General features: G+C 35.3%; 1 protein-coding gene across 1 annotated transcript; it reads left to right on the top strand.

Moving 5' to 3' along the window:
* Window positions 1–32: 32 nt before the first annotated feature.
* Window positions 33–22064, top strand: marchf4 (membrane associated ring-CH-type finger 4). The gene is made up of 4 exons (XM_043230592.1): window positions 33–1048; window positions 16041–16196; window positions 18019–18211; window positions 21295–22064. Exons 1-4 carry the CDS (start codon window positions 728–730, stop codon window positions 21738–21740), a joined length of 1116 nt encoding a protein of 371 aa, XP_043086527.1. The 5' UTR covers window positions 33–727; the 3' UTR covers window positions 21741–22064.
* The last annotated feature ends 1921 nt before the right edge of the window (window positions 22065–23985 follow it).

Raw genomic sequence — 23985 nt, 5'->3', positions numbered from 1 at the left:
GCGCGCGCGCGTAACGTCGCCGGTTCGCTGTCCCGTGCATCACAGCGCTGAAACCGCCGCGTCAGCCGCACCGAGCCACCGTCCGGCGCAACCCAAACTCGGACAACCCGTCCCCGATGAGCTGTCCCGAGGACCCGCGCGGACGCGACGCGAGAAGCTACCGCAGCACGGCGCGAGCGGAGACATGCGGCGCGCGCGCGAGGCAGCAGCAGCAGCATCACCTGCGGACGCGCGGAAGGTATCTCTTTAACCTCTAGGCGCAGACACCTGGACGCGGAGCCGAATGATCGCGCGCCGCCGGGGCATGCGTTAACGCGCGCGGCACGCGGCGTACTTCGCGTTAGGACATCTAGATCTCGAGCCCAACGGAATGAATGGCTTCTGACACCTGTTTACTGCCCTTTCGTTATTTTTTTTACTTAATCCAGCGCGCGATGTCGATTTGCGCTTAAAGAGCGCGTTTTTGTTTATACAGCGGCGCTTTGCAGCCTGGATCCCGTCCACAACGAAAGTCAATTCAACAGCGCGAGCAGTCAAAGCAACTCTATCGGTGACAGAAACGGAGAAAGCCCCTCCAAGCCAAGCGCAATGAACTTAACGACTTTAACGCATCGCTTAAGTTGCGGAATACAACGGCTTCCACGCGTTCGCCCCTCGCCGCCTGGAAACTAACGGAGCCCCGCGAACCTCAGGACAGTGTCGGCTCTCCCCCGTTCTTGGACGAAGCATGCTGAAGAGCCGCTGTTGCGTCCTCTTCGGTGACCTCAAGCTGTTTCTGCTCGGGCCACAGGCTCCTACAAACCCCATGAGCGGACAGACGGCCCGAATCAGCCCGTTTGCCTCGGAGAACAACAACACGTTACGAGCCCACCGGCTCCGGCACTGGAGTACCCCGTCCACCGAGGACGCCGAGGCGGCTGCGGACGGATCCTGGACCGGCGCCGCGGCGGAAGAGTTCCCTAAGGACCGGAGGGATGACAGGTTCTCCTTCATCAGCTATGCAGAAGGAACCCCGGTGTGCAGGATATGCTTCCAGGGGCCGGAACAGGTAGAAACCAAACCCTACGGTTCAATCAAGTTAAGAAATGCACGCGAGGTCACTTAAAAGTTTTCATTTGGTTCCATCAAATTGCACGATTACGCCTATGTTTATTAAACGAGCAATTATGCATGCAATCATGTTCATGTCTGTACTAATTAGTTTCAAATGAAAATGCATGAATGAGATCCTATCCAGAGCCGTTGAGAATCTAAACGCATGCATCTTTTAAGTTAACAGCGTAATTTATGTGCGAGACTTCCGGTGTTTTTTGATTCGTTATTTTATCCGCATAAAAACGGGTGTTATTTGATAAAGCAAACTGTGATTTCCTATATTATTTTAATGTATTGCCCTGTTCACAAACACACCTGTTTGTAGCATAAATAGGCCAGGTATATTGCTCTTTTTCTTCATAGCGACTGGTGAACCGGAAGTCTCGCACATTTGCAGAAAAATTGCTCCTGCGTTGGAAAATAAAGTGCATTTAACGACGAAAGTAAAATAAAATAAACAGGCAGCCATTTTTGTAGCAGGTTTCCATCTTTGCGGAAATTACGAACTTCGGAAAAACATGTTACTGCAAAAAATTGTATACTTTGTATGGGGCGTAAATAAATTACTGTTGTTCCTTTAACAAAAAATAGGCTCCTAATATAGTCTTTCTAGTTCAAAAGTGTTTAATTTAATGCGATACTTGGCTTTTTTTTGCAAATATTTATCAACTTTACTAGAAATTTCAAAGTGATTTTTAAAATGGATGCTAAAGTAAATCCTACACCATTTTTTTAAGCGTGGGCATTCAGCAGAATTCTTTTTTTAATTTAGGTGCTATAGAAAAAGAAAAGAAAGGCCTCGCTGTCTTTAATTTATAACAGACCAGTGATTAGAAAACAACGCAAAACAGCGTAAGTTATCAGAAGTGTAAACAAACACGCAAATCTAGATTAATTACCAACAAAAACTAATTGCAGTCCACACTGGTTTCTTGCCTGGGCCTGGTTAATTAAATATTCATGAGCTAGAGCCAGTGGCCACTCCCCCAGGCGCAATGCACAGATGCTCAAACGAATCTCGTCGCTCTAGTTGTTTCACGCAAGGTAACGTATATTAAAAGCACATTATTATTTAGTCAAATAAATAAAAAATAAATAAAAACATTTAAAAATTAATCAGTGCGATTTACATAAAAAATATTTTCACGATTTGAAACACTGGAGAGCTCTCAGTTGCATGGATGATCAAACATTAATGCCAGGGAAAGTTTTAAACAGGATTCTCATACTTTTGACCAATTAATTTTTAATAACACGTTTTAATGATTTATCATCTTTATTTTTAATTCAATAATTTATTATTATTATTTTATTCTTATGATTTGCTTTTCATTTTACTTTTTATCCGTGCACAACCTTATTCACTAACCTCCCGACACGTTAAAGATTTTATTCATTTCCACGGCTCCTGTTCGAGTTAACCTCGTGATTTTAAGGTCACGGCCCGCAAATGGCAACGGAGTATTTACTTTTCTTAACGCGCCTTGTTTTAGTAGGAAAACCGTAGCTCAGAGCGGGCCTCGTGAATTATTCATGACGGTATGCAAATGGTTTCCACTTCAAAAACCTCTGCACCGTCTTCACCCAAAGGGAAGGTGATTCACCAGAATTTACAACAGAATGACATTTATTTCACACTTGTTTCACTGATACATTCCAGCTCGTGCCGAGTCAGAGTAAATGAAAAAGCGTGTTGTAGCGCACGGACCGAGCCGGATAACTCCCACGTTACCCGAGATGATCCCCACCTGCGCTGAAAGAAGGAAACCCGAGGCGGGTCGACGGAGAGGGATCCGCTTTCCTCCTCAGAGGGTTATAACAAAGAGCAAACACCTTTAAACACTAGTTACAGAGCAGGCCGGTGCTCCTCGACACGCCATAACTGTACGATGCATTGTAAAAAACCAAAAAAAAAGGATTTTTTACTCTTTTTTTTGCTTAATTGTGCAATTATTAATAGCAATTTTATTAACGTACAGGGTAGCTTTTAAGTATATTTCATGATTTATTTGGCGAAATTTTACTAGAAATTACAAAGAAGCAGCAGGTAACGCAAAAACACAGATTTTTTACGTGGAAACAATAAAATAGTATCAAATTTTACTAAAAATGACAAAGAAGCAGCAGGTGCCGCAAAAACGTTGAATTTTTACGTGGAAACAATAAAATAGTATCAAATTTTACTAAAAATGACAAAGAAGCAGCAGGTGCCGCAAAAACGTTGAATTTTTACGTGGAAACAATAAAATAGTATCAAATTTTACTAATAATTACAAAGAAGCAGCAGGTAACGCAAAAAAACTTACAAAAAATTACGTGGAAACAATAAAATAGTATCAAATTTTACTAATAATTACAAAGAAGCAGCATTTTTACGTGGAAACAATAAAATAGTATCAAATTTTACTAAAAATGACAAAGAAGCAGCAGGTGCATTTTTACGTGGAAACAATAAAATAGTATCAAATTTTACTAAAAATTACAAAGAAGCAGCAGGTGACGCAAAAACATTGCATTTTTACGTGGAAACAATAAAATAGTATCAAATTTTACTAATAATCACAAAGCAGCAGCAGCAAAACGCGTTGCATTTTTAGCATAAAAACAGATTTTTTACGTGAAAACAATAAAATAGCATCAAATTTTATTAATAATTACAAAGAAGCAGCAGGAAACGCAAAAACACAGATTTTTTACGTGGAAACAATAAAATAGTATCAAATTTTACTAATAATCACAAAGAAGCAGCACGTAACGCAAAAACATTGCATTTTTACGTGGAAACAATAAAATAGTATAACATGATGCAATTATTTTTACAATTTAAAAAAAAAAATAACTCACTCAGAAACTGCTAGTAAATGTCGCAGATATTGACATAATTATAACAAACTAAAACGGTATTTTCTTGCAAAACGCACTCCAATAAATGTTACGTACAGCATCTTTAATATTTACTTCCTAAAGCTTGTTTCCACCGTAGCGGGGCACGTTGTCACAACGCCAGAAAGCGTATTTTGAGAGTTTTGCGAAAGGTCAAAGTGCGTGAAATGAGCCGCGCCTCGACAGCGACGGCAGAAATGCTCAGCGTCTGCGTCCGCCCCGTTTACGAATCAGAGGAAGCCCCTCCGAGGCGCTTGGTGCTTTCATTAACCGCTCCGTAACGACGCGATTTGGATTCAGATTTAAACAAACCCATTGTGCTCGCGCAATTACGAGAGTGCTGGCCCGGAGCGAGCAGCGCGATGTCTTTGAGAAGCTCTGCTGCAAGCGCGGGCGAACCCGAGGGACTGATTTCAGACGATTGTTCCAGTTAGACGGCGATCAGATCTTCTCTCTTGTGCTTTTTGTGCACAGAGATGAAGCAGAACTGATGTCTAACAGATACTACATGATGGAAAGACGCGTCTAGATGAAGGGCAGAGCTTTGATTTTCTGTCTTTTGTTGCTGTCTGATTGATTCACGCCCGTTTTCTGCTGATTCGGCAGGCTGCGGTTCGACGGCCCTATAAAAACATCCCGCGTGGATGTGTGGCGCTGAGTAATAGCGCTCTGTAATGTTCTGCTGCATCTTTCAGACGTCTTTGACCGGTGTTTTGTTTCAAAGCGGAATGATTCGTTCTTGAAGTAACCAGACGTCTCCGTCTTTCGCAAATGCATCTCGGCTAGATCTGGAAAGCGCAAGAGATGACTTCTGGTTCGATGCCTTTCAGCATTTACAGTTCGCTTCAAAGCGTCGTATCGAAATACTGTACAGTTAGTACACTATCTGTGTAAACTGCTACCTCAAACCGGTCACGATCACAAAATGCTGGTGCATAAACAAAGAAGAAGATTTTCTTCCTTTTTTTTGACATTGACAAGCTAATTGAGTTAAAAAGTCTTGTTTTTTGACAAATGTAGCGCTTTTTAAGGAACTGTTCATCCAAAAATTTTAGTTTACTGAAAATGTACTGAAATGATGCATTGCACGAATCACTGCAGCGAATGGGTGCCGTCGGAATGAGAGTCTGATAAAAACATCCCAATAATCCACAGCACTCCAGTCCGTCAGTTCATGGCTCGAGAAGCCGGAAGCTGTGCGTTCATAAAAAGCAAATCAATATGACTTTTTCTGCTGGAGGAAGTGTTATTAGAGAATATGGATTATATGGATATTTTAACCAGAAGCAACGATTTGCATTTAAAGCGCTTCACTGATGGATTTGTTTCTTACAAATTAAAAAAAAGACAGGAACTGATGGACTGGAGCGCTGTGGATTATTGGGATGTATTGATCGGATGTTTGGACTCTCATCCTGACGGCACCCATTCACTGCAGAGCATGCTTTGCTGTTTGCATGCTTTTTTTGCAGTTTAAAGCTGCCAACAACGTGCATGAGGATAGAGACCGTTTGATTTCAAGAAACAAATATTTATAATACCTGTCAGCTATATACCTATTTTGTAGGTGGCGTATCATGCATTTTATCAGACTCTCATTCTGACGGCACCCATTCGCTGCAGAGACACTGATGCAATGCTACATTTCTCCAACAAACTCATCATTTCAGTACATTTTCAGTAAATTACACTATATATTACGCTACATATTTCAAAATAAGTGCAGGTTTTTACTAAATAATTAACGTGCAAAATCGCAAAACGCAAGCCTTCCCTTTCTACTGTTTTTAAACCCTCTGGAAAACCGGCTTTGTGCAATACTGTAACGGTGGGTTTCGCTTTTGTTTAAAATATGAGAACTTGTGCTGAACCCAGAAGAAGACTTTCATCTAGTGAAGCGATCAAGTAGTGAAGCTTCTCCTGTTTCACCTCAGCTTTGTAGACCTGCAGAGACACAGTTCAGATGAGAGAGAATCAATCTGCTGTTAAGATCCCTGTAGTATTACGTGCCTCGCACACACTTTTACCCCAGAGAGCCTCAGCTTGAGCATCTGTACTGCCATTTTAGCAGACGAAGAGATTTATGAGGAAGCCAGGGAAGCGTTTATAGCTGTATTTGAGAAGCAGAGAAACACGTTAGAGCGTTCTGCCTTCATTTACAGCAACGAACAAGTGCTACAGTACATGACAAGTTGTGGAAAGAGTTACAGATCAAAGGAATAGTTCATCCAAGACGTGGATGAGTTTGTTTCTTGTGGGAACAGATTTGGAGAAATGTAGCATTCCGTCATCAGTATATCCTCTGCAGTGAATGGGTGCCGTCAGAATAAGAGTCTAAACAGCTGATGACAGCATTACTATAATCCACACCGTTCATGAGTTAATGTCTTGTGAAGATCAAAATTAAAAGATTTTTGACTTCGAAGCAGTTTATTTGTTTCCTAATAAATTATGAGTCCACAAATGTTTCCTCCAGTCCAGGAAAAGGACGCCTGGATTGCAAAAGTCAAGCTCCATTTACAAATCAAAAAACTATCCAAAACAGCTCTAATCAAATCACGCGGCTAGACAACAGGAGATGGACTTTATCACAGGATGGATCTGTTTCTCACAAACATGAAGCTTTGCACTTCACTATAAGTTAACTGATGGACCAGAGCGCTGTGGATTGTGATGCTTTTATCAGTTTTTTGGACTCTAGTTCCGACGGCACCCATCCGCTGTAATGGAGCCTTTTTTTGCTGCATTTCTCCAAATCTGATTAAGAAACAAACTCATCTACTTCTAGCTTGGACTGCATGAAGATGAGAACTTTTTAAGTTCTGGTTTTGGTATGAGCCACTACAATAAAAACACACACACATATATATATATATATATATATATATATATATATATATATATATATATATATAAATCTTTTAAAGAAGTTAAGTAGTTTGCATCAAAACAAATTCACATAAGTGTCTTTATGTCCATAGAAAGCACATTAAATATAAGCAAAGTGTCTACTTTACGGGTTTCAAATACGTTTTTGGAAACAAAATGTCAAAATCTAGTTGAAATTATGTTACACTCTCATTCAGTGCGACAACATTTATGTAGAAGTTCAAACAACATGCTCATTCTGACTTAGAATAAGGAAGCATTTTAAATCTTGTTATGTTTTAAACGGACTCTAGTTCCGACGGCACCCATCCGCTGCAGTGGAGCCTTTTCTTGCTGCATTTCTACTTCTAGCTTGCATTGCCTAAGGATGAGAACTTTTTAAGTTCTGGTTTTGGTATGAGCCACTACAATAAAAACGTTTTATTAATTGACGCAGAGCGGACCGACGAAATAAAGAGCTTCGGAAGCAGCACGAAGACAAGCGGCCAGCACAGCTCTTCTCGATGCCTTTATGGCTGCGCCGGATAAGGACGCATTATTTTGCATGCCGTAATCCTGTGGCGGCACGGCTCTGTGCATTCACAATAACACAGGTCTACACTCCACTTCTCTGCCACATTACATTCACATCACACTGAATGGAGGCCCAAACACTCAATGTCCCTCCAGCAAGCCAATGATGGAAAATGCTATTTCAGAACGGCTTAAGGCTGCGCTTATGTGCCGCCTTTTGTTGTTCAGTACATTCGTGCATCATTAAGAGTCAAAGGCAGCCCCTTTCCTGGCATATATTTTGTTATTTACGACAGATTCAATTCAATTTGCCTCTTTAAAGCAGCGGGAATGTTGCTGAAAAGTGGAAGTGGTTTGTAAACCAGAGTGCCGGGCTTTTAAAGGGACTTGTAATAAGTATAAATGCGACGGACGCACGCATTACTGTATTTAAGCACAATATTATTAGTTCAGGCTTCTTTGTTGCTGCTGTGTTGAGTTTTCCTTTTATCTCGCGAAAGCTGGGACTTAAATCTAGATACTATGGCAAAACTAGATTTTTAGCATTTTGTGTTTTTTTACATGTGGGGAAAAAATGGCTGTTTGTCGTTTTGTTTAGCCCTGGACGTGAAATCCCCGTCTAATCCCGATGTTTTAATTCTCATGGAACCAAATAAGGAATCGGTCTGACACATTTAGTAAAATGACCTACTTACCATTAATCTGGAAAGTAGGTCTGATATGGATATCTCCGTATGGATTACTGCACTCGGCGCTTTCTGTGAACAGAGTACTAATGATCAGAGCAAGAACGAGCTTAACCTTCAAATGTTCACCATCATCCGCAATAGGTCAAACAGCATATGTAAAATTATATATAGTATATATATAGTATTGATCATAATTGAAAAATGTATATATATATATATATATATATATATATATATATATATATATATAAAAAACATTTGATACATACAGTATATATACATAGACACACACATACATACATTTTATATATATATATATATATATATATATATATATATATATATATATATATATATATATATATATATATATATATATCTTTAAAGTAGTTAAGAGGTTTGCATCAAAACAAATTCACAAAAGTGATTTTATGTCCATAGAAAGCACATTAAATATAAGCAAAGTGTCTACTTTACGGGTTTCAAAAAGTTTTTGAAACAAAATGTCAAAATCTAGTTACACTCTCATTCAGTGTGACACAACATTTATGTAGAAGTTCAAACAACATGCTCATTCTGACTTGTACATATAAAAATCTATAAAAGAATAAGGAAGCATTTTAAATCATGTTATGTTTTAAATGAGTACAAAAAAATCTTACTGACAAATGGGCAACAAAAAAAAAACATATATATATATATATATATATATATATATAATATATATATATATATATATATATATATATATATATATATATATATATATATATATATATATATATATATATATATACACATATATATATATATATATATATACATCAACTTATCTAATTTTTACTAAAGTCTACACAACATACATTTTACTGTTTTTTTACAGTAGTTTTAATGGTATTATTTCTTAACTTGCCCTAAACAGACATAATTTTTTTTTTTTTTATTAAACACACTAAAGCGCGTCACATTTCTGACAGGAGTGGCTGTTTTTAATCTTGCCAGCTAATTTAATTTAAAAAGTGTCAATCAGTGACACGGTTTCTCTCTTTCCTTGAAGTCTAGCTGAGAATCCCCCTCGAGTCTCCCTCCACCCGGCACCGTCTCAGATGTTTATTTATTTCTGAGTCATACTTATTCATAATTCAGAGCGGCACACGACTGACACAGTTTTACAGGGGAGTTACAATCTGACTAAGGTACTTTGGGTTCTGCCGCACACTAACAGTGACACGCTTCTTCACACCCTTCGAGCTAAATGGTTGTTTCTCACAGGAATGCATTAGAGCCCTTCTCGCACGACGTGCCGTTTTTATTCGTATTTGATCACGCTTTCAGCTGCTCTCGGATCCGTTTAACACATCGGACCGCATTTAAATACATTCTGTAGATTTATATAAAGTCGAAAGCTGCATAACTCAAATAAAATTTTAATGCACTTCTGCAGCTCCTCGGCAGTTCAGTCCTTCTTTAATGAAATATTACCAATCTGAAATTGGATATATAGTACATTCATACAGTACTCGCATAGAGTACACTCGTAAAGCAATCAAGTATACAATATACTACACAATATAATCCAACTATGAGTATGACTTAATAAACTTAATAAGTTTAACTATAATATATATATAATTAATCGATTAAATCACACAAAACATATTTTTCCCATAATATTTATGTCTATTTATATTCATAATTTATATTATAAATATATTTAATATGTAAACATTTTCTGTGATGTATACATGTGTATTTATATATATTTTGGATATATACACAGTATATATATGTACACAGTATATATATATATATATATATATATATATATATATATATATATATATATATATATATATATACATATATTTTGGATATATACACATATATATATATATATATATATATATATATATATATATATAGGATATATACACAGTATATATATATATATATATATATATATATATATATATAGGATATATACACAGTATATATATATATATATATATATATATATATATATATATATATATATATATATATATATATATATATATATATAATGTTGGCATGAAACATGAATGTTTATATTTTGACAAAACACAAAATATTGTGTTGCATAGCTCTAAGTCATGATTATTATAGTCCTGATTGAAATAAAAATAATAACGAAATAAAAAAAAAAACTTATTTGTGGATCATTTTGGCAATGTTTACTCTGAAACTGAGCTGCATAAGATCAGATCAATGAGGCCTATGATCAGTCAGATCCAAAAACAAATTAATCCAATATTCGGCAAAAATAATAAATATAATAATAATAATAATAATAAAAGTATAAGCAATTTTTGTTGGCTTGTCATGTTTGACTGGAAACACCACAAAAGCGAAGTTTTAATCGTCACGCCGTAAAACACAAGTGTAATTTTAAATCTAAAATCTTGTAAAAAAAAAAAAATCAAGTTCACATTTCATGTAATTTTACAGTAAAATGCTGTTAATTGTAGTTTTTAGATGTCAATAGAACAAATCAATGTATAAATTGGTGACACTCCACATTTTAAAGTATTGTGCTTAATCATGTTTTTTAATAGTTTTTGTTATCAGATATGCACATTTATGTTACATCTCATTATGTATTTTAATGAATGTTTACTGCATTATTTAACTGTCGTGTGTTACCATGATGGTGTTTGATTGATCTTCTATATATCATCATATACTAAGAAGCGGCGGTTAATGCACGGAGATCTCTGACAAGCTGCACAATATTCCGTTTAATTTCGCAGGTAATTCATTTGCGCTATTGAACTAAATATTGCGTAGCTTGTCAGTGATCTACAGCTCTGTGCATTAACCTCCGCTTCTGGCGGAGATTACAGTTAATCAAAGAAACAGCTTTACTTATAAGATGCGCACGAATGTATCGACGAATATAACGCCCAGCCCAACTTCAGCTCGTGGCGAAGCTACTTGTTATGAGCTTTCTCTTTTACCGCCTGCGTTATTATTGTGGTTGACAGTATGTTAAAGATACAAAACAGATTTTAACAGCAGTGTGCGTCGTTGAATTTTCGGCATTACATAAATTTTTTCTTGGTTGTAAATTACACACAGTAAAAGAAAAAAACAAGTTGGTTCGACTTGAAATAACTTGCCATTTTAAGTTGACTCAACTAAACATTTTTAGGCAGCGTTATTTCCACTTCTTTTCAGTGCTTTTTTTATACGGTAAAACTTTTGACACCGTACGTCCCGTGTGAGTAAAATCGTTAGGTTCAACTTAAGTATAACGCGAATGAATGCATTTCCTAAACGTTAGGTTGTCACTACCTCGAACAGAAGCGAAATGAACGCCATTAAATTCTTCATCCGCAGCGCGGCTCTCGGTGGAGTAAGTGAAACAGATTGTCACAGTTGTAATGGCCGTCTGATTTGTGCCCTGAGAAGACGGAGGTGGATTAGGCTGCAGGTTTGGACGTGCTCCCCGTCTCCTCCTGTGCCGGCCTCCTCCCATTGGCTGTTCCTGCTCTCCTCATACTGTCCGGCCAACTCGCTCCCACTAAGTCCATCTGCAGACAGGCCTGTGTCTGTACCAACACTCCCTTTCTATTTCCTCTCGACGCTGTGACGGAGCTAGCGCTCCTCTTGGCTGAAGGAGCATCGGGGTCGTGCTTATGTAATACTCACGTTAAGTTGAGCTGGAGGCGGCTTTTACTGAGAGCTCCACTCAAGAAGCACGGATGGGATTTCTTGACCGCTTTGACTGTTTGTCCCAGACGGCAATGAGATTAATGGAGAGTCTGAGGTCTTCTCAGATGTTTCTCCTGGGGAAAACAAAACAGAAATCGGTGTTGGGATTTGGCAAGATACCAAAACCCACCATCAAAAGTACAGAGATTTCATTTTAAACACAAATATTTCTCATAAGTGCGTCCAGACATTAAATAATCCGAGCTGCCATCCATTATTTGCTATTTTTCCAAACTTTATGAGGCGGGTTCCCGGGATTGGACTAAGCCGGGTCTAGGCCTTTGTTAAATTAGACATTGCTTGTGTTCATTTTAAGACCAAACAATGGTCTGGCGATAGCGCTTTTAGCATAGCTTAGCATAGATCATTGAATCCAATTAGACCAGTAGCATCGCGTTCCAAAAATGACTTTATATTTTTCCCATTTAAAACTCTTCTGTAGTTGTACTGTGTACTAAGACTTGCGGAAAATAAAAAAGTTGTGATTTTCCTTGATTATTACACTGGAATGGGAGTATAGTTCCTAAACATTTCAGCCTAGAAAATCATAACTGGATTCAATGATCTATGCTAAGCTATGCTAAAAGTGCCATCGCCAGACCCGGAGATCGGCTGAATGGATTTAAAAACAGTAAAACTCAACGTATTAACTCTGGGGGAGTTGGAGAATGAACCTATTTCCAAAAAAAGTGGAGTGTTCCTTTAATTCCTGTTCAGGGAACCCGTCCCTATGGGTAATAAAGTTCGCTAATGTTCATTTCTCTATACTGTAAAGCAACAGATGTCATCTTAATGAGAAATTTCTGAGATAAAGTTATTAAAACTTGTCTGAGAACTCCATTAAGTCTCTTGAGCTCTAAAAGAGCTAACAATGAGCAGTAAAAGTGTCTTCTATAGGAAACTCAGAGGAAAGAATCATCACAAATTTGTTTTTTGACAGCACTGAGATTAATGGAGACCAAAATGAGTCTCCAGATGTTTCTTCCTAAGGAAAAAGATCACTTTATCTCTTTATACTGCCTCCAGGAGTGTTCAGATTTGCCACAATAGCAAAATCTGAAATCTAAAGTCGGAGATCTCGATATTATTTCAAACATTTATGATGAGCTCTTTAGAGTCCAAGCTTTTCTCATTAGATTTAAAGCTTGCGGTGTGCTTGGAAGTTGCTCTTTACAGCTCAGAAGACACAATGGAGCTGTCAGGCACGTTTTATTCAACTAGCAATTCGTTCTCAGATGTTCCCCGTGAGAGAAACTCTGAAAGGGCAGCATGCAAAAAAAATACTCACAAATGATAATGAATTTCTTTAATATCTCAGCTTCTACTAGATAGCAATGAGATTAAACGGAGATTCTCCTGATGTTTCCCTCGAGGAAAAAGACCCCAGTAAACTCAATACTGTCTCAAACAGTCACAATACTGATGAATCAAAAGTCAAGAGATCTCAAAATGAACATATTTTTCATCAAATTATAATTTTTTTTTACTACAATGAGACATAAAACAATTTAATAGCACTTACACACCAAACTGTGCATTGTTATCCCTGTCTATATCCTGAATATCTGTTTTACAGAGGATTTGTTCATATATAAGTTACCTGATAATATATATATATATATATATATATATATATATATATATATATATATATATATATATATATATATATATATATATATATATAGATAGATATATAAAATATTGTAATCACCCACACTGTAAAAATATTTTGGTTACCATTTTTTAAATTATGGATCACCGTGAAAATGTAATTCCCTCTCCATAAAAACAATAACAGCAATATGTAAAAAATAAAAAAAATTAAAAAAAAATTTATCCAGCGGTTAGATTGTTGTACTAGAAATGTATGCAATTGAGCACATATTTCACTAAACAATGGCTCATTTGTATATTTAAATTTTATAAAAGTTGCAGTAGAGTTTTTTCCCCGCAATTATCAATGTAATCAATCAACTGGTTAAGGCGGTAACAATTAGTACATTTCTCTTTTAGCGTATTCACTTGAAGCGTCTTCGCTAATTAACTGAGCACTCTATTATTTATCCTGAGCTTCGAATGAGCAAACTCTGTGGCAATGACAGCCAGAGCATTAACGCGTGCGTTTATCCTGATCTGTGTTTTTTGGGTTTTGACACGAGAAGCAGTTTTGAAGCGTTTAAGTCGCGCTCGGTTTACACGCGGGAGAGAAAGGAGAGGGCGCGGTGTGTGCGCGAGCGTGGATGTCTCTCAGCGTGACGCTAGCGTTAGTGTTTGCTTGAAGGTGAGCGCTCACACTGCGTCGCACCTGTTCATGTGTCTGCTCCTCAGTTACGCCTCACAGACACAGTCTACATCCATCCGCTTTCCATTAACACACACACACACACACACACACACACACACTACAACACAGTCCAGGAGCAAATATACCACACTACACACACAGAGCAGCCTGCTGACTAAAACCAGATACAACCAGCTTAAATTGTGTTGCTTAACTAACGCCAGAACACTCTACATACAGACAGCGTGCATAAATATTGCGCAGAACAGTCCATTTCTAATGAGACTGAATAGTTATTTGTTTGTTTTTACCAAACAGATCAATCAGACAAGCGGTGCATTGAAACTGTTCAGTGACAAAAGCACTACGAAATCCCTTCTCGACACAACAAACGCAAAATGCTAAATAAAATTGCTAACGATAATACACAGATATACAACATGAAAATGCAAATCGAGGAAAAGAACGAAAGAAAATAATTAAAAATATTAATGTTATATAATAAATTAATTAGAATCAAATGTAAATAAATTAATTTAATAAAGAATGAAAAGTAGAACATTTATATATAATTATAATTAATTTGAGATCTGGTTTCATATGACTTTTATTTTAATTATTATTACCAGTATTAAAAATAGTTGTGCTTTTTTTATGTTTTTGTGGAAACGGCGTTCTTTCAGGGTACTTTCAGTACAAAGGGATTTCTTAAAAAAAAAAAGAAAAAGAAAAAAAGAAAAGAAAAAGGAATAGTTAGTTTCCTGTGATTAGTGTTTAGTGTATAGGGTGCGCTTAAAAGACAGTTTGAACGAATGCTGGACTCATTTTTCTATTTAAAATTCCCATAGTGTCTATGAGGAAAATAAATTATTTGTTCTGAAATTGTCAATTCACACACTTCATTTTTCATTACGCCTGAACTGTCAACTGCAGCTTCTAAAAACCAAGATAAAACACTGAAAAGGTGCTTGGTATTGGAAACAGCACAGAGAATAAAAGCATGTATACAGCACACAAAAGGAGAAGAAAACTGCACAATTAACACAATAAAATGCTTTTTCCGTATTTGATTTGCATGTTTTTTAAGGCCTCTGAATGATTCACATAATAAAAGGTGTGCTGTGAAAGCTGTTGCACACGTCATGCTTTTCTTATTAACAAATAAAAAGCCTTTAGCTCGTGCTTCACACGTCTTTTTGCGAAATCTGCAAAATACTGACTTTTAAAAAGTATGTTTTGATATTGTCAGTAATATTCTACAGTAATATTTTAAAGATGAATGCTTACTGGAATGAAGCAACATATTGTAGGTTTACTTGATTATCACATTAAAATTTGATTATTAAATATGCTCAGGCTTTTAAGAACGTTTGTCTCTCAGTCATCATTGTTTTATTGCATTGCATTGCATTGATCAACAAACTAAGCATTTAAATATCATCTTAATAGGACAGATAGGAGATATATATTTATATGCCAAAATGGTCATTTTTTTTAATTGGCCATATGAAAAATCAGAATAAATAAGCTTTCCATTAATGCATGGCTTGGTAGAACAATATTTGAGATATTAATTATTTAAAAATCTGGAATCTGAAGGTGCCCTTAAAGTTGTCCAGAAATGCATATTACAAGTTTTAATATGTTTCTAGTAGAAAATTGACAAAATCTCTTCATGGAACATGATCTTTACTTAATATCCTAGCGGTTGTTGCCATAGAAAAAGAAAAATGGACCCATACAATGTATTTTTGAGTGACTTTCAATCACTTTTTGGTCTAATAATTATCATCATCTGCACAAAATTGGCTATTCGTGCTTAATTATGCCTGTGAAGAAATCTGAGGTGCTTTTTCCTCCTTTAATATGAGCTCCAACGTTTGTGTGTGTGTGTGTGTGTGTGTGTGTGTGTGTGTGTGTGTGTGTTTGAGGGTGAGCTGCTGAGCCCGTGTCGCTGCAGCGGATCTGTTCGTAGCACTCATCAACCGTGTCTCATCAAGTGGATCAGTGAAAGAGGCTCGTGGACCTGTGAACTCTGTTACTACAAGTATCAGGTGATCGCCATCAGCACCAAGAACCCCCTGCAGGTACAACACCTCGAAACCACGTCGGCATGCAACGTCGGGAATTTTGTTATGATAAGGTTTCTTAATTATTCTATCAATAATACTTTTGAGAAAGATCCCTTTATGTGTGCTGAGCAATAATGTGAAATATTATTCCAATTCACAAAAGTTGATTTATATTCAAATGTATTAAATTGCTGTGATCAAAGCATCAATACTCCCAAATCATTGTAGTATAGTGATTATTATCAATTTTGAAAACAGTCGTGTTGTGCATTATATATATTTTGTGGAAATTAGAATATATTTAATTTCAGGATTACTTTACGAGTAGAAACTGAACAGCATTTAATTTGAGTAGAAATATTTTATTACTTTTATTTCACTGGGGTTTAGTAAGACTGGAACCATGCTGTTGACCAACACAAGCCTAATTAAACTTAACTAACTGTGCAGCTGAAAAAAATCACTTCATAACCATTTGTTTTCAAATCAAAGAACATTAGAATCATTTAAATGTAGCATTTAAAAATGGAATTTTTGAATCATTTAAATTTAGCATTTAAAAATTGATTTTTTGAATAATTTAAATGTAACATTTAAAAATGGAATTTTTGAATCATTTAAATTTAGCATTTAAAAATTAAATTTTTGAATCATTTAAATTTAGCATTTAAAAATGGAATTTTTGAATCATTTAAATTTAGCATTTAAAAATTTAATTTTTGAATCATTTAAATTTAGCATTTAAAAATGGAATTTTTGAATCATTTAAATTTAGCATTTAAAAATTTAATTTTTGAATCATTTAAATTTAGCATTTAAAATGGATTTTTGAATCATTTAAATGTAACATTTAAAAATGGAATTTTTGAATCATTTAAATTTAGCATTTAAAAATGGATTTTTTGAATCATTTAAATTTAGCATTTAAAAATGGAATTTTTGAATCATTTAAATTTAGCATTTAAAAATGGAATTTTTGAATCATTTAAATTTAGCATTTAAAAATGGAATTTTTGAATCATTTAAATTTAGCATTTAAAAATTTAATTTTTGAATCATTTAAATTTAGCATTTAAAATGGATTTTTTGAATCATTTAAATTTAGCATTTAAAAATGGAATTTTTGAATCATTTAAATTTAGCATTTAAAAATTTAATTTTTGAATCATTTAAATTTAGCATTTAAAATGGATTTTTTGAATCATTTAAATGTAACATTTAAAAATGGATTTTTTTAATCATTTAAATTTAGCATTTAAAAATGGAATTTTTGAATCATTTAAATTTAGCATTTAAAAATGGAATTTTTGAATCATTTAAATTTAGCATTTAAAAATGGAATTTTTGAATCATTTAAATTTAGCATTTAAAAATTTAATTTTTGAATCATTTAAATTTAGCATTTAAAAATTGAATTTTTGAATCATTTAAATTTAGCATTTAAAAATTTAATTTTTGAATCATTTAAATTTAGCATTTAAAAAGGGAATTTTTGAATCATTTAAATTTAGCATTTAAAAATTGATTTTTTTGAATAATTTAAATGTAACATTTAAAAATTTAATTTTTGAATCATTTAAATTTAGCATTTAAAAATAGAATGTTTGAATCATTTAAATGTAACATTTAAAAATTGAATTTTTGAATCATTTAAATGTAACATTTAAAATTTGAATCATTTACATGTAGCATTTAAAATTAATTATTTGAATCATTAAAATGTAGCACTTAATTCAAATTTAGCATTTAAAAACCGAAGTGGATCTTTATGCTTCTGATCTTAAATAGCAGCACTGATCTCCTCGGTTCTCTCTGTCTGTTTTGTGTTTTAATGAAGTGGCAGGCGATCTCCCTCACCGTCATCGAGAAGGTCCAGATAGCGGCGGCCATCTTGGGTTCGCTCTTCCTCATCGCCAGTATCTCGTGGCTGGTGTGGTCGTCTCTCAGCCCTTCGGCCAAATGGCAACGGCAAGACCTGCTCTTCCAGATCTGTTACGGGATGTACGGCTTCATGGACGTCGTCTGTATCGGTGTGTACGGTTTGCTCGGGGTCAAAGGTCAAGTTAGGTTCAACTGGGAAATTTTAAGTTCTGAAAGATACAGCGTGTTCTTAGTACAATTTATAGATTTAAGCTCGGCGAAGTATGGGTGTTAAAAAGCAGAAATCCGTAATTAATTGCATTTAATCAAAAAAAAAACCTAGATACCTTGTATGATCTTCTGTGATTTACAACGCACACCGGAAACCAACGCAGAGGGATTCAAATCTAAATAATAATAAAAAAAAAACACTTACAGCAAATGATTTAAAAATCATATTATGCATGATTATGTAATACCAATGAGTTAATGTTAACTGCTTCCAATTTAATGATCGACTCATGGGGACTAAAAGTAAAATCATGAAATATGATTTTGAAACCAAATAAAACCACATTTTAAAAAAGTATTAAAGTAAACTAAGATTAATTAGCCTAAGCCTATAGCTAAAGCACAAAAAATACTAAAATTGTAATAGAAAAGATAATAAAATTGTTATCAATATTATATCAATGATATTAAAATAACACCGACTCACATGAATGACTATACAGCGTCACTGAAAAATAAAAATAACACACAGATTTTAAGAAATCCTGACTCACACGAACACATATGAGAGTAAACGGAAAGAGATAATAATAATCTTTTCATAAATCATTCGGTTTGTTGGTCTTGGACACAGCAGGGTGGTTGTCGCATTCAGTCAAAGCTGAATACTGGATCTAAAGAGCAGTTCACTTAGAAAAGAAACACTAAAAGATCTTAGACACAGATCTGAGAACAGAAAGAGAATACTCCAGTCCATCAGTTAACATCTTGTGTTAGCCAAAAGCTGCTTGCAAGAAACACATCCAACATTTAGATGTTTTTTTTGGTTACTTCCAAACGTTCAATTATCATTATCTAGCCAAAATATGTCCCTATAATAACGTGAAAAAAACATTCACAATATCTCTTAAACTTTTTGTTGTTGATGGGGATGAACTTTGTCACAAAAGCGTTACCGTGGATCACGGATTTATATTTTAGCCAAAAGTGATGGATCTGTTTCTTACAAACACGCAGCTTTTGGCTTCCCAGCACATGAACTGATGGACCGGAGCGCTGTGGATTACTGTGACGTGTTTATCAGCTCGTTCTGACGGCACCCATTCGCCGCAGAGCATCCGTTTTCGGTAAATGACTCCTTTTACGCATCCAAACACGATGCGAACCTTTAAAGTTCGGGTGATAGCGCAGCCCGAATCAGAATGAAGCACTTCCCAGAAAGCAAAAGAAACGAGAAAACAAAAAGGCAGGAACGGGGAGGAGAGGAAGTTAGTAAAGAGGTCAGGGGGAATCATCAACCTTCTGCGCAGAACTCGCGAGGACACAAACATCTCAGAGCGCAGCCGGCGAGCGCTGGACAAGCACACAGGGAGAAAGAGCTTGGAGTAATGAGGAACCGGGCCAGACGCAGCCGTCCGCCTCCATTAATATTACCTCCAGTTTAAACTTAGATGGAAACAGGCATAACTCAGAAAAAAAACTCCAGGAGTCTGGATTAGCGTTTCTTCAAACGGATACCCAGAGCTCAGCTCTTTTTAGAGACAGATCTCTGGCCTTATTCGCCACCAACAGAACTAGTGTACAGTACAGTATGTGCTTTTGATTTCACACCACTGCTTTATTAACACTGAGAACAGACCGGCTGCAATGACGTGCCTTTCAGCGGTCAGTAGGCTTTCTTAAAGTGGTCACTTGTGGCAAAAAAAAAAAAAGTTATTACCTTGCTTATCTAGTTGATTGATTATATTGATAATTGCAAACATTTTTTGTATTGTATTTTTGTATAGGTTTTCTAAAACATTAGGTTTATATGCAAACGGCGCATTATTTAATCAGATATGCACTAATTTGCAACGACGTCTAGAACAAAAACACTGGATGAAGGCAAACTCCTATTTCATTTTTTGACGTATTAGAGGTAAAAAAAAATTGTCGCTCAAATACAATATATTTTGGGTTTTTTGGGGAAATAAAATGTTGTATATTATTAAGCACATGATATATGAAGAAATCCCTTCAGGATACAGACGAGGATAGAAAGTTTGGTGTGTGTGTAAGCGCTACTGAAGTGGAGATACAGTGTAGGAGAAAAACTGATTTTGAGAAAACAGCCTTTAAAAATATGTGTTGTAATTGAAATCTATGATATAAATAGAGGAAGTGCAATACTTGCATACACCAAACTTTAGATTTTTATCCGTCTGTATCATGAAGGGATTTACAGCAGGAGTTTTTCATATATAATTTGCTTAATAATATAAAAATGTAATTTCCCCACAGGTGCATGAAAAATAGGGTTTTGTTTGCATTGCATATATATATATATATATATATATATATATATATATATATATATATATATATATATATATATATATATATATATATATATATATTTTTTTTTTTTTTTATTGCAAGAAAATTTTTTTGAAAGATAAAAAGGTCATAATTTATATATATATATATATATATATATATATATATATATATATATATATATATATATATAAAAAATAGGGGTTTGTTTGTGTATATATATACACTCATTTTTCTATTGCATAGAAACATTATTGAAAGATAAAAAGGCATAATTTTTATATTATATATATATATATATATATATATATATATATATATATATATATATATATTCTTTGCAATAAAAATTGTGATACATATATTTAGAATTCTGAGAAGAAAGTGAAATAATTATAATTAACAAAAGGAAATAAGAAACTATATCTTATGAGATATAAATTCACAACTTCGATATATAAAGCATAATTGTGAGATAAAATATCAGGAAGATATATATAAAACATTTGAATTTCGAGATATAAACTAGAATTGCAAGACAAACTCAGAATTGCAAAGTAGAAATATTGCAATACACAAGATACGATTTAAAGAAAGTCACAACTACCATTGTTTGTTTTGTGGCAGAAACAAGCTTCCATATAACCCAAGACTTAGTGTACTTATTAAACTCACAGTAACCCGGATGAATCCGTCTCCTCCGCAGCTCTGATCGTCCACGAGGGCCCGTCTGTTTTCCGTATATTCCACCGCTGGCAGGCCGTCAATCAGCAGTGGAAAGTGTTAAACTACGACAAGAAGCGAGACAGCGAGGAGCTGAAGAACAGCGAGGAATGGACGCGCTCGCTGCTCCACCAGAGAGACCCGTCGGGAGCGGACGCCTCTCCTTCGCCGTCGTCGCTGGTGGCCGCCGCTGGGACGCCGGCGCCCGAGGTGACCGACGGAAACCCGAACCCCGCGGCCGCGGCGCAGGACTCCTACCAGACGGACGCTCTCGCCGACGGACCGGCTTTACCGGACCAGCACTGTCCCTATAATCTCCTGCACTTACTGAGTCATCTACGACCGCACGAGCCCCGCGGCCCGGCCGGCAACATCAGCACAAACACCACCAAACCTAGGGAAGTGGTTATGAGGGTCACCACCGTCTGACCCGAGGACCCTCTTCAGCACAGAGACTAGAAGCACAGCCTCGATTCATACCTACAACAAGCAATGCGGGTTTACAATCGCATCTCGTGAGGCCTAAAGAGCAGCTCGGACTGCCGGTGAATTTAAAGGGACAGCTCACCCAAAAATGGACATTCGAACGTTTACGACGACGATGGTTTCCTGCCGAACACAAAAGGAGAATCTATGAGGAACCTTAAAGCACACAACAGCAACTGATCGTGATCGAGGTCTAAAAAGCGCCATTAAAGCATCCCCAAAAAATTGTGTTCTACAGTAAAAATAAAATTTTTAGTGTCATTGTCACTTTGGTATCATTGACATGCTGTTACACTTTCTTTTCTATTTAACTTTACGTTTTAAGAATTTTGTTGTGTGTTTTTGTCAAGTTGATTATTTATTTGTTTTTTGTAATTCGTGTTTTATTTAGTCGAATAAAACCTTTAATTGTAGTTATTTTAGTACTTCAATATAAACCCAACGAAGCGAAGTTATTTAAGAAAATCTGTAATTATTTCTGTTTTGTCATTTTTATTATTTTTTTTTTTAAAAACATATCTACGAATAAGTTGTAATTGTATTTATTTAAATTAAAATTAAAAAAATTGCTTTGGCAAAATAAATATATATTTTTAAAGTTTATTTTATTCCAACTTATTTATTTTATGTCAGGCAACCAGAATGTTTTTGTTTGTTTTAGTTTTAAATAAGGATAATAACCTTGCTTGAGGGCAGCGGTTATTATAGTCGACTGAATATAAATTCAAAGTAAAATTACAACTTTTTCGTAACACGAAATAAAACGAACGCCGACTGAAATGCGTTTTTTCATTTCAGATAACATTTTTCACTGTCATTTAGTTTAGCTTGAAGTACTACAATAACTAAAACGCAAACTTAAATAATAATGAATGAAAACTATACAGGCAAAAGCCCTCAAAAAACTGACAAATGCACAACAAAATTAACACAAAAGAATACAATAAAATTAATAATACTAAAATAACTTTTTTTGGGGTGAACTATTCCTTTAAACAAACGCTTGTTTTAGACAATATTTAGTAAAAAGAAAAAAACAATCTGAAAAGAGAACATATCCACCGAATGGTATTTAAATGAAATGATGAATGCGTTTACGGTAACGTTACCGGCGTCGCCACGGAAACGTTAATAATGAGTGACAGCTGTCAGTCATCACTCAGACGGAAGGCGCTCACAAACCCTGCCGCTTTTTCTCATGCTCGCTGATAATGCATGTTTTTGTGAGGATATCGGTCATCTTTAATCACGCGAAGCAGACATCCTGCAATCAATGAGCGCTTAAAGTCAACGTGAAATCAGAATGAATTCTATTTATTTCCGTAACGCAAATACATGCACTGTGCGCAGATAATCGGTGCACTTCATTCCAAATAAAACACAGACAGTCTGCTCTGCCACCGAAAAAAACATTACTTCACATTATTAATTTTTCCAGCTAATTCTCGTATAAAACAATCATGATAATGACATGCCATGTTGTTAAAACTATATATTTTCTTAACAAGTTGCCATTATAAATGTAACATTTTATCCCGTTGAAACGATCTCGTCATATGAGATGTTATTTAAACTAAATATTTATCAGTAATATTGTGACGCTGCAATTTTAAACATTTTCTCGTAATAACTTTTTCTCGTTAAAGTATTTATCCAAATAAGATGTTGTCACTAAAGCAATGTATTTTCTTGTAATAACAAGATTTTCTTGTAATAACAAGACAATGAAATACATTGTTCAAATCACACAGTTCTCGTTAAAATATACATAAAATGTTGTTTTCAACTCAAAATGATATGTTTTCTTGCAACAAAGAAACGTTGTCGTTTTAACGATTTATTTTAGAGCAGCAACAAGACGTTAAAGTTTTCTCGTAATGATGTTTGTGTCAATAAACCAATAAGTTTGACGTTAAAACATTTTTTCTTGCAATAATGAGGTGTTATAAAATTTAAACGATATATATTTCATAACGATCAGGTAAGAAAACGTTAAATAAAAATAACAGCAAAAAGGACGGCATCTCAGTATAAGAAAATATGTCATTTTCATTTTGTCGAAAATGAAAAAAATATGTAGTTTTTGCAAAATAACTGATAAAACAATCGTAGGTGTATATCGTGTCCAGCAGCGTTTCACGTTGACTTTAACACCAGGAGGACTGCCCCTTCAAATAATGTAAGCAAA

The sequence above is a fragment of the Puntigrus tetrazona genome, unplaced genomic scaffold (genome assembly GCF_018831695.1).
Source record: "Puntigrus tetrazona isolate hp1 unplaced genomic scaffold, ASM1883169v1 S000000176, whole genome shotgun sequence".
NCBI lineage: Eukaryota > Metazoa > Chordata > Actinopteri > Cypriniformes > Cyprinidae > Puntigrus > Puntigrus tetrazona.
Note: the sequence above shows the minus strand (reverse complement) of the source record. Positions and strands in the feature narration are given on the sequence as shown.

Coding starts and splice junctions, on each gene's coding strand:
- marchf4 (XM_043230592.1), top strand. CDS start 728: ATGCTGAAGAGCCGCTGTTGCGTCCTCTTCGGTGACCTCAAGCTGTTT. Junction 1,049..16,040: donor GCTTCCAGGGGCCGGAACAG/GTAGAAACCAAA, acceptor TGTGTGTTTGAG/GGTGAGCTGCTGAGCCCGTG. Junction 16,197..18,018: donor GCACCAAGAACCCCCTGCAG/GTACAACACCTC, acceptor GTTTTAATGAAG/TGGCAGGCGATCTCCCTCAC.